The sequence below is a fragment of the Corapipo altera genome, unplaced genomic scaffold, assembly GCF_003945725.1.
Source record: "Corapipo altera isolate COAL_440 unplaced genomic scaffold, ASM394572v1 0, whole genome shotgun sequence".
Taxonomy (NCBI): Eukaryota; Metazoa; Chordata; class Aves; order Passeriformes; family Pipridae; genus Corapipo; species Corapipo altera.
This window is the reverse complement of record NW_020884872.1, coordinates 33,257,240-33,269,419: the sequence shown is the minus strand read 5'-3', so window position 1 is coordinate 33,269,419 and position 12,180 is coordinate 33,257,240. Positions and strand designations below refer to the sequence as shown.

The 12,180-nt window shown below is 39.3% G+C and overlaps 1 protein-coding gene across 3 annotated transcripts in view; it reads left to right on the top strand.

Moving 5' to 3' along the window:
* Positions 1-12,180, top strand: part of SLC9A7 (solute carrier family 9 member A7) — a 73,323-nt gene that overhangs the window by 43,480 nt on the left and 17,663 nt on the right. For 2 of the 3 annotated variants that reach the window (XR_003527579.1, XM_027642902.1), the window contains exons 13-14: positions 5,746-5,805; positions 10,560-10,623. Coding sequence is in view for 2 of the 3 variants with exons in the window: in XM_027642902.1 (XP_027498703.1) it covers positions 5,746-5,805; positions 10,560-10,623 (124 nt within the window). In the remaining variant the exon portion in view is untranslated. The remainder of the gene's footprint in view (positions 1-5,745; positions 5,806-10,559; positions 10,624-12,180) is intronic. The other variant, XM_027642912.1, reaches the window with a different exon arrangement.

Here is a 12,180-nt window from a genome sequence, read left to right as displayed (position 1 = left end):
ACAGGCTGTATAAGCCCTTCATTGCGTTTTTTAATATGTAAACTATATGTGTTCTTTAGCACTTGAAAGTTTTCTTTTTCTTGCTTTCTAATTTTGCTAACCAGAATTTGTATAGGATAGGAAAAAACATCCTATGTTAAACCAGTTTCAGTCTTTAGAAGAGCTGATCATTCTTAGGGTCTGATTCTGCATTTGGCAAACTTCAGTGAACTGCTTGTGGCAATAGGTAGCAAGTGCTTTCTAGATCAGAAAAAAAAAAATAGATAGGACTCCCCGAAATGCTTGTGAACTGTTCTCATAGAAAGTAGTATGCTTCTAGCTGGACACAGACATTTCAGCCGTGATTTGCATTATCAGCTCTGACTGACAGCAAACATTGGGAAATCAGCTTTTTTTTTTTTGTGCCAAATTAATCCATTTCTGTCCTTTAAAAATATCTTTAAATGTGAGTTCCAAATGCTTGGCTAGCACGCCAGAAAGAAGCAACACTTCATGTAGTCAGGCTCTCTAAAGGTCACCCAGTGTCAGTGCAGTTGTGTCATTAATGATTGTGAGATATCACATTCTAATGATACTTCTAAGCCCAGCCTGACTGATTTGTTTTCCCACATGAGAGCTGTGTAGCGACTTTCTAAAAAGGTACCTGGAATAGGTGCCATGTGCAGCCTTCCATTTGGCACCTCTGACAACAGGAGGCGTCTGTGATGATGGTATATAAGAAGTAACTGTACTGATAAGGAAGGAGGGGAGGTGCAGTGTCTATGTAGCTGTCAGTGTGCATGGACTCTCCAGGGTGTGCGGTATAAGGAGCAGGAGATGAGTTCTGGCCAGCAGTACACAAGAGTGCTGCTTGTGGTCTGCTTACAGTGCATGAGCAACATCTGCCAGGATCAGTCTGCGGCCTCTGCGATGGCTGATGTGAGGATATTCCTTGTCTGATCTCCACTTGAGTTGATTCCAAAGCATTTTCCTAAGCATAGATGCAACCAGGTAAACAAAGCTTACTCTAACAGCCCTCATCATAAGTGCTGGCACAGCTTGAGCTGCCAAAAGGCAGTTCGCCAAACCATAGATTTGAGTGGTTAGCTTTAGGTTTGGGGTCTGGTGGGGGTGGGGGTTTTTAGGGGGCTTTTTTTTGATTTAACTACCCTTGCTAATAAGCAGTAACTTCAATTGTCATTTGTTTGTCATAGTTGACAGAAAATAAATTGTCCTTCCCTAACAAGGGAGCTCTACGCAGAAAGCATTTTAGGGAACTGCACAGATATGCCTACAGCTGGCTCGATAGGCACTGTCCCGCCAGTGATGGAGTCTGCACTTTCAGGGGCTTCGTGAAATCAGCTTTGTGCCAGGAGGTGGCGGCCGTGTACAGCTGTTCGAGCATTAGAAACTTGGTGCTGGTGAAGTATCTTTCGTGCTAGAAACCTTTCTGTCGGAAAACAAGAAGTCCTGTCTGACACTGCAAATTTAAAAGAGGGACAAATTAGTTTCCAGCTGAATTTTAGAATTATGCTACTTTTCTCTTTTCCATCCCTTTATACCCAGTGGAAGAGGTAGACAGGACGAGATGAAGATAAGATGCTCTGCCAGTGCCTCACTCAGCAGCACAGTATGTAGAGCTGGTGCAGTCCTGAGGCTGCACAGGAGGTAACTTGTCCCTGGGATGCTTTCTGAGCCATGGCACTTGCCCATTAGTTTAGATTGCCAGAAACTGGAAATAAGCAGTGGTCACATACAGAATTATTTAGCAGAAAAGAGATTAAAAGATAAAAGGTGGTTTGCTTCTTAGATAAAGTGAAAGGATGTAGGAACCTAACGTCATTTGTATGTTAAACTTCAATGTCAGGATTTGTGTGGACTCCTAAAAGTCCAGTTCTGGTGTGAAGTTCATACTGGTTGTATTCTTGTTGACTTTGGCATTTGTGGAATGAAGGATGGAGAGCTAGTCAGCCATTACAAAGTCGTCCTGAAGTAGTTGGCCCGGCTACAGTGTGGATGTAGATAGAAGACAAGGACATACTTTAATGAAGAGTCACCCAAGCTCACTGAACCTTTACTCTGATTTATCTTGCCTAGTCACAGCATGGCAGAGTGACATTACTGTCATGTTGTGGATACTGTTCTGCTTGTCAGTGGGTTTTCTGGGTGGCCCCTTCAAGAGTTCCTGTGGACTGGGATGGGCTGAGCTCCTTCCCTGGGAAAGGCAGGCACATATCTGTTGTACTGGGCAAGTCAGAGGAGCTGAGACAGACATCAACACCAAAGGGTCTTATTTATGGTTGTGCCTGCTTGATTTAAGTAAACAGTACCAGAGAGCCGACTCCAGCCAAGACTTTCAGCCTGGCTTGATACCACCATGTTCATGGGGAAGCAGCTGCATGCATGCAAGGTGCAACACCTACACAAGGATCCAGAATTGCTTTGCTTTGGCTTAGAGGCAGATGGACATTTTTCTGACCACACCACTAGTTGTGTAGCAATTAGGATACATGCTCTGTTCCTTACTTACTGTTTGTCCCTTCTCTCCCATGATATGCAGCATTAAAAGCAGGTAAGGGGTAGAGAGGCTAACACGAAAATCAAGTTTTATTAAAGTAAAAAGCAGCATAAGGAGGAAATAGACAAAAATATCCTCTGCCTCCTCTTGCTGTTCTGAATGTCTCAAGTGTTTGGACAAGCAGGTATCTTTCCAGATAGAGTATATGACCAGTATACCCAGGCCCCACTGATCAGGCTTTAATGTACAGCTAAGCAAAGGACCTATGGTTTACATCAGAGACTAAACTTCCGTTTTCTGCTTAACTGCTCAGAAAACTGAGGTCATGACAGCAAAATCTTAGTAAAAAAACTTATGGAATCTTCAGATGCTTTTGATTTCTGCCACTTGATGCTGAGCAAATTAAAAATTAACACCAGAAACTGGAGTTAAGGTCGTGATGTTGTGTTTAAATTTCTTGGCTCTCTATCACTGAGATGTACCCCAAGCATTTGGGTGGTAAACAGTTATACTTTCCTAGTAGTAGATTTTTTTTTTTCTTAGAAACTAAAGCATGATTTGGATATTAAAAATATAGTCTCATCCTTTGAGACCTAAAGGCAGAAACAATTTCCTGACTGAAGCTTTAACAGTTTCAGTAAAGTTGAGAGCCCTGTAAACCAAAACCACTGGCAAAATCCCTCTTTTCTAAAAAATAGATGACTTCTCGTTTCACTCATCTGTCATGGGGGAAAAAGGGAACTCCTAGCATTTGTATTGCAAAACAGTGTGGTTTCCATTTTTCATTAGAGGTTAATGACTGGTTTTTTTCATGTTGAATGAAGCAACACATAGATTAATGCCTTCTTCTCCTTCATAATCTGCTGAAAATGAGAAAGTTAGTGTTTATTTTAATTAAATAATTTCAATTGTACTTAGCAATCTTTTTTCTCAGTCTCAAAGCATTATACCTTACCATTTAAAATATTTTAGGTATCTTCTTGCCATAAAAGCTAAAGTTTGTATAGACAATGTCAACTTAGATATTTTACTGCCTTATGTCTGACTTTACATGTCCAATATTTCTAAGAGCTTTCTATTTAAAGCTCTTAAATTTAAATTTATTTCTATTTTCTATTTTTTTTCTTTAAAAGAGCAAACTGAAAAAGAAATCTGGAAACACTAACTCTCGCACAGTTACTATGTGAACTACCTAATTATGTGGGATAGTGGTAAAACTGTCAGCTTGGTGGAAGTCTCAGGTTATACTCTGTCTTTCCCAGAGTGGATCAACAATAAAATGTGCATCTCTTAAATACCATGCCTCAGTGTTGATGCTGCGATCCAGCCTCATGCTATATTCTAGACTGGTGTGGGGGATGTCTGATAGGAAGTTACATCCTCCTGTTTTGTAGCCTGTTGCTATTATTCTATAACTTAAATCCTTCAGTGCCTTCTAGCCACTCTCTGCTGTTTTTAAAGGTAGATTCACAGGCACAGGTGTTGTCCCTTGCCCTCTGTTGTGAGCTTTTTTCTTGCCCATCTCTTATTCTAGACTGTTTTTCCAGTCTTCCTGCTTCTTTCCCAATCTCTAGTTTTTCATCATCAATCTTTAATCTCCTTTAATGGCAGTGCAGTGCAGCTTCCAAACATCCAGCCTCACCCTTCTGAGCCTTTTCCTTTGTAGGAAAGAGATTGTCTTTTCCTCTAGAAGTCTGGAACTAAGCATGGGAGATGTTTCCTCATCTTTATTCTTGTGGGCTGAAACAGCAATTCACACCAGAGAAAAAAAAATGTGGGGAAGGCCCAAATGCTGTAGGACCTGGCTTAACTTTGAAGCTCTGGCAAGCCTCAGACAGAAGTTTTAGGAGTCATTATCTTGGTTAGATCAAGAAATACCAAGAGACAGTTTCAGGAGTCATTGTCTTGTTTAGGTGAAGTAAACAGATACCCAAAGGCGTCCTACAAACAACCAGAAACAACTTTTCTTAATTCCAGGGGTTTTTAGTGACTGGGTTTTATGTTATTTATTTTTTTTTAACATGATGATGGGAGTTCTTTTCTTCCTCAGTCACCTTCTGGAAAACAGCTGAACTCTTTGAAATCAGCTAAAAGTTTCTGAAAACATTGCACTTATTACAGACATCTGGAAAAACTTTAGTATACTAACTTGGCAAAGATACAGCAAAGAGAAAGAAGTCGTAGAAGGGAAGTTATTGGGCAGTTTTTAATTTTAGTTTTTGCTGTGCATACAGAACCATCTCAGAGTTCGCCTTTTGGAGCAGAGTGCTCTGACCTGGAGTGTATGTTGGTATGGGAGAAGAGCTATTGAACCTGGAATCCAAAATAAATCTACTGAAAGTCTGGTATTTGCCTCGACATTCAAGGATTACATGAGTACATGCTCATCGTATCACAAGCTATAGCCTTAAATATTTGGTTTGTCAAGATGTCAGCCTGCAATCAGGGTGTTCTTTTTGTAAAGTGAGGCCTCTGTGGATTTCTGATCATACAGGCTTTTATTTCACATAAGCAAAGTTCATGATGCATGCTTTCATGGAAAAATGGGGGGAGATGAGGCGGGGAGGAAAAGCCCCACAAGCTGATAAGGAACTTGTGTGGAAAATACTGGAACCCAAATATGTTTTCATTTGTACCAAAAGTCCCCCCCCCCAGTAGAGAAAGGCAAAGCAAGGAGTAAAAACACACTCTGCTATGACTAGAGATTAATTATGTTAAAAGTTGTTAGTTGATTTTTAGTTAAACCAACAGAGTGATTTAGAGCTTATTACTAGTTGGTTTGGACTGCTCTGAGACTAGGTAGTATTGGTGACCCCTCTCATATATGCATAGCTTCTCATACTTTTTCTGATGACCTTTTCTCTTTCAGACCATATGCAGGTCTGAAGTGGTAGGAATTGTCTTAGATGGAATCTGTCTCTGTGCAGCAGCTCAGTTGAGAGCTATTGAATCTAGTTTTCTGGGGGAGGTAGTCTGCCATTGTGTTTTACCATCATGGTGTTTTGCCATCTGGAATCTGAACCAAGAAAGAATATTACTCGATATGTCAATCATAACTTGCTGCTGTTAATTTTTGTTTTGTCACTTTGTTATTGCTCTGCCATTGTTGTTCAAGTATGTTTTGTCTTATTTGATTGGGCATGTTTTGGGTTTTTTTTGTTGGTTTGCTTTGTTTTGCTAAAGAGCTCTGTAAAGCACACATCTCATGAGCATTTTGTTACTCACATTGCATTCTTGTACTGTACCAGAGTTGGTGACCATGTTCCATCGGTGGAAGAGATGAGTGAAAGCCGCTGGCTGTATTTCAGGTGACATCGTGCTTTCCTTGATACCGAAGTAACCTGGTGCTTGGCTTTCTTCATCTTTGTAACACTAAATGTGTGCTCTTTTTCTATACTGTGGCATGCTGATGCTGCTTCTTTTCTGCAGAGTGCTGTAGATGCTTCTCAGTTATGAGTCTGTTCTCTTACTCTGAGCTGTGAGTGTGGATCACACATTGTCTTTAGTTTAAAAAAAATGAAACCACAAAACACCACATACTTTAACTCTGTGTAGGGGTATTTAATGAAGTAAAACTGGCATCTCTGGCCCTGGATGACTTGAAGCTGAGAAATCATGGATGTGACCCTATGGTCCTTAATCACATGGATATTCTTAAGCATTCCATGAGATTATCTCATACAACTTTTCAGGCTAGAAGGGCCTTCATAGGTGGTTTATCCCAGCCTGTTTGGGGATGTATTTTAAAAACTGAGGGTTTCACATTGCTTTATAGGAAGATGCTAATAAGAGTGGAGATATCAACCAGAGAAGACTAGGATTCTGATTTCTTCTTTTTTTTAACTAATACATGGTTAGAGAGATAATTTAAAGTTAGATAAATCTCTAACTGACATCTATAGGAGGATGTGTATTTGTATGTACATGTATGCGTATACATATAAATATATAGAGAATATTTATGTAAAGAAAGCTCTTTGGAATGGGGTAATGGTAAGTTTCTCATGTATCTTGTCACACTTGAAGGTTTGCAGCAAACTGCTAAATTTGCCAGAGATGCAGTATGTTAGCTTGTACCGAGAATGTGAGAACGAATATCTATTACAGTCAGTCTTGGCTGTTGCCACAGTAATTACATGTGCTAGAATGTAATAGAGCCTGGTATTTTGGTAACTTGCCATCTGTGTGTCAAAGGTTTCTGAAGTATCAAAAAAATGGTCCTAGCCATTTAAATATTTGCTATCCATTTCCATCCATTTAGTTTCCATTTTGTGTGTCAACCACTTTCTGCCAGTGTTTAAATTATTGAATTGGCTTAGCATTTGAGGGATCAAATCCAAGTAACTGCTTCCCTAATGTGTGATGCTGGAGTTGTAGCTGTAGGATAAGGACCAAGAAGGTCAAGTCAGTTAGGGGCAGAAACGTGATGCTTTAGTATTGGTCATTAGGAGCGAGCTCAAGGCTAGTACCTTTGCTGTTACAGAGCTCTTAAAGCATGAAAAGTCTTCTGTGCCTTAAAAAATATTTTCATTAGGGTGGAGTGAAGAAATGTACTGAAAGTAGATTAATTTTTACTGTAGCATATTAATGTCTACAGGTTCCAGTGAATTTCCCAAGGCAGAAAGAAAGGTGTCTGAATTTTATGTACCTGTAACTATCTGCACTGAAATAATAAGGTATCTATCACATACCAAAGTGATTCCAATGGGGGAAATGGATTTTTCACCAGTTTTGTGATGTATATGCATTGTTACAACTAAAAGACTGCTTATATTCTTCATCTGAAATCTTTTTAAGAGTTACTTGTTTGAATTGCTATTTTACACCCTCGGGGAATCCACACAGGACTGCTGCAAAGGGCTTTCAGAGAGGGGGGGGAAATGAAGATGCTTGCTGGCACCTGCACTACCTTGGCCTTGGCAATCCCACAGCTGAGGTGCCCTTCAGTCCCCATCACACAGATTGGGCCTCTTGTGTAAGTTTTCAACCAGCACTTCCTCACCTGCCTTTCTGCTATGGGGTTTGAGCAAAACACCATGGCCATTGGCAAGGCTACCCTCTCTGTGCCCTTAATCTTTGGGAGGAGATTGTGTAAATTCATCCATTAATAGTTTTTCTTAATTTATAAAACTAGTTAAATAAATGAGAATTGATATTAGCCTTTACAGCATATTTAAATTACAGGAAGCTTTTTAAATGTGCCTTAGGATGTGAGATGGATTTTTTTCTTTTAACCACCAGAAAAAAAAATCAATGTTGAAGACATTTACATCAGCTTTACACTCATACTTTTAATTATGGAAGTAGTTAAGTAAGGATGAAGTAACTAAATGTTTTCTGTGTTTCACTGTAAAGGAGGTTGGGAGAGACTGGACTTGGCCTTGGTATTGTTTTGCTTTAGGTGATAAAAATGAGATCTTAGAAATCTAGGGACAGGGCCTGCAAAAAATGTGATGCCAGTGTGTATATCCCTTGAAACTTAAACAGGCAGACTTGATAAAAAAAACAAACCTGCCTGTACAATTCATGCTAGAGAAGAGGATAAAAGACACTGCATACAAAAAATAGTTGTGAGAATTCAAGATGGAAATTTATTTTGTTAGTCTGTGAACTGAAGAACACAGTTTGAAAGTGAAATTAAAAAGAAACAGAGTGATTTATGGGATAGAATTAAAAGCATTAAAAGTATAAATTCACCTGAAGAATAACTTTGAAAAAAGTTTTTAAATTACAAGTTTATGTGGATGTACTATTTCAATATTGAAAGAAACATCTGTAGTGAGAGTTTTTTTCTGAAACTTAACCATTTTAATATAGAAAAGCTCTCTTTTCCTTTTCAGCACCACAGTGAACCCAAACACCTGGCCTGTGATGTACCATGACTTTTCACTGAATATGTTTGTCCTGCTTTGGTTCTTCATTAAGCCCCCTTTCCCTGCCTAAGGGCAGTTAAAATCCTCAAAACAAATACACGACCTTGTAAGTCAAGTAAAAGCTGAGACACTCTGAATTATTTGGTTTTCTTCTGTATTGTGAAGTGAATGGGTAGTCCAGGGAGTAAAAACTATTTAGGGAATGCAAGCTATGTTCATCTTTTGGAACAAGCTTCTTGAACTCACTATTCACATGAGTCTGGTTGCTGTGCATAGCACATTAAACCTTCCCCAATGTGCAGATGGAGTTAAGAAAGCCACAATTATTTTTCTTTTATTTTCATGTGTAATCTTGTATATATATTGCCGTATTGAGTTGATTTCCTGATGTTGCTTGTCATCTTTCTGCATGAGGCTTCATTAGGTAACTAATCTGTCTGCAGAAAACCCTTCTTATGTTGTGATAGCCTAAGCAGTAATATCTCAGCCCTTGTAACCTCTCAGAGCTCTTGTGTGTGGTGGTTTATTTTAGCATGTGTTACAATCCAGTACTCAGTCTGTCTATCTAGTGTTCCCTTAAACTGATGAAGCTTTTCAGTTCTGAGGTTGGTCAGTGCCAATGGATTCCCAGGCTAAATGTGTAAAGTTCAAGATGACTCTATATGTGGAAAAAGGAAGTGATGAGGAAAGACAAGAGACTCAGAAGAAAAACCAAACCAAAACAAAACACCAAGCAGAAGACTGGGTCAGCACTAGTTTTATATGAGGCTACTGCAAGGTGGCCTTCTGGATTTTCCCTGAACTATATTAAGTCACATGACACCTTGAACTGGCTGTGAGTCCACTGGCTGTGCATCCACAAGGATGACTTAAAACTTTAGTTCAATGCCTACTTTTCTTCTTCTATTGTTCTACTAGAAAATGCTGCCCTGGAAGCTATTTGAAGGATGTTCTCAATTTGTTTGATCCATCCTTACGCAAGCATGGTGTCCCTGAGGCACACAAATGGTATGGTCTTACCAGCGAGGTTCTGTTGGTTTCTGGTGATCCTCAGGACTGTTGCATAAACACCGTGGCTATAAACAGTTGACACATAGTCTAAATAACAAGGAAATTTCACTAAACCAGCTCAGTCCGTTCTAACAGAGGAGACATGAAGAAGTTAACAAAAACTTATTGTCTGAAATGGCTATTCCGTGAGTTTTCCCACACTTACTATGCAATGTGGTGGGACTGAAACACAACACGTTTGAAAGTGACAATTTTATCTAACATCTGAGATTGGAGGTTTAGGTTCTCTCAGAGATGACAGAGATTAAGACATGAATAGGATTTAAAACTAGACAAGTCCAATCTTAACAAATAACTACCCCCAAAATAGACCAGAAGAACCTGAACATAATTACAAGGATAAATACCCATCTTGGATAGGAGCCTTATGTGAAAGGAGGGTTCAATATTGAGATGCTTGCTAGCTATGCAAAAGTGAGTAGACAGCTTCTTCTTAATGTATTATCTGTCATCACCCACCATCTCATTGCACAAACCCTGCCTCACTGAGGTGGGAGGCTGGACTACAGGCCACTTGTTAATCCACTGTGGCTGCTTTGTGTTAGATGAATGAAACTTGCAGCAAATTAAGCTTGTGAATCTTTATAAAGTATTTTTAATAGTATTAATTAATAAATTAATTTTATAGTATTTTTGGTGCTTCCCACAGGGTATTAAAACTTTTTAAAGTCATATATTTGAGCCACTCAAGCTTATCTGGCAGTTATTTGCTGTGTCAAATATTTAGGTTGGGCTTTATCCTTAGCTTCTGGTTTCTTCCTGCTGGACATGAGGGATGTTCTCCACTAAAGATGATGTCACCCACCTTTTAAGCCAAAAATAGTATTTTCTAGTGTTATAAAAGAATTGACAACAAAGGCAAGCAGTTAAAGCTGATGCCAAGATGGAGTTAAAGCTGTTGTCTATAGGCAGGTGCTTCTTGAGTAAAAAAATTTCTTGTTTATAGCTATGTAACTGCAGGGGAATAATGGACAACTCTTCCTCAAACTAGTCTCATAATCTCTCTGAATGCAGCTTTGCTGGGTGCTTAAAGTGCTTTTAAAATGCATTCTGCCCAACTTACAGCATTTGCAACTCTCAGTAACACCACTTGCTTTGTTTTCCTAATGTTTCTGTAGGGTTGGGGTTGACCCAGATCAGGATCCTCCACCTACTAATGACAGCTTTCAAGTCTTACAAGGAGTAAGTAATTACATAACTTCTCTATTAGGCTGATCTTATTTTATATCTAAGATGATAGAGAACTGCATAAGTTGAATGCATGGGTAAAACCTTTCTCTTCTAGCTGGCAAGTCAGTAATGGATTTCGCTTTATAATATTCAAATAGTGCCCACTGAAAAACATTGTGGTATTGGGTGTAAGGCTGTCGTATTCAAATTTTTGTGTGTATGTATATATACATACATATAGTACATATACAAGCCTTCTGAAATCTACTAATACTGTCTAACAGTGTGCTTTTCTACTGCTTCCCCCACCTACCCAACATGTTTGCTTTTTAGCATGCTGCTGCATAAATAGTTCTTCCCAGTTCTGACCCAGAAGTTCCTGTTAATAACTGATGACAAATTTTGGCCCTTGGAGTTGCTTATAATTTAAAGATGAAGTTTGCTAATCCAATCTCAGCTCTCGTATGCTGTAGCACAAGCCAGCTGGATCCTACCTGTACTACCTACCACCTGTATGAAGCAGAAGGAGCACTGGAAAACTGCCATTTATATTCAGCAAACTCTTTCTGTGAATCTTTAGTGAAGCCTTCTGTGCATCAATAACAATCCAAGAATTGACTTTTTTCCCCTGAAATATGCTATTGGCAAACAAGATCATTGGAAGAATGTTGTTCAAAGCAGAAAATTTTAGTTTTGCTCATCTGTAAACTGAGTGAATTTGCGGGAGTGAAGGGTCTGGAAAAAACCAAAACAACTCAACATTTCCCAAGGCTTTACTGGGCGTTTCTTCTGTCTAGACCCTAGTTTGCATTCTCCCAGAGTTCTGTTTGACGCTGTTGTTCAGTAGCACAACTGGTTACTTACGTAGGAACCTTCTAGAGGAAGTTGAATGGCAGATGACTTTGGATGCAGAGGATGTTTAGGGAGCAAGTATGTGAACCTCAGGTTGTACGATACTGATGTTCAGCTGGTCACAGGTAGGCACACTTATTTGGAATTAGCTTTCTTCTTAGTGGTTTCTCCTGCCTTGCTTTTCTTTCTTCATGTGTTGTACAGGTAAGAGTTACTGCTCAACAAGATCTCTTTCATTGCAGAAACTGCATTAGGCATGTCGGTGTTCTTTATAGAAGCCTGTGTCTAGCACACAAAATAAATTCTGAAATGGTGGAGTTAGCTACCAGAAAGGGTGAATTTTGTTTTATGTCTATCTGCAAGTAACCAGAAGTCCAGGCCTCAAACCACCTTTTACAATGAAGGCCACAATTATTGCATAAAGCCAAGGCTAGGAAGTGGTATCATGGTAAGACAGCTTTGGCCAGTTCAGGCTGAGTTTGTCAGTAACTGAGGAACAGCTTTACCAGGAAACAGAGCATGGGTACTCTGTTCTCATTCAGTGTCTTTTGTGGAAATATCTTGTTTGCTTTTTTCTTGTGTAGACATAAAGAACTTACCCATTTTTTCCCCTCTATAAATGTGCGTTGCATTCCTAATAGAGTCTGTTAGTCAGTTCTCTTTGGATTGCTCTTTCTTTTACCAAGCCAAGATTAGCAGCATGTCACAGTTAAAGAA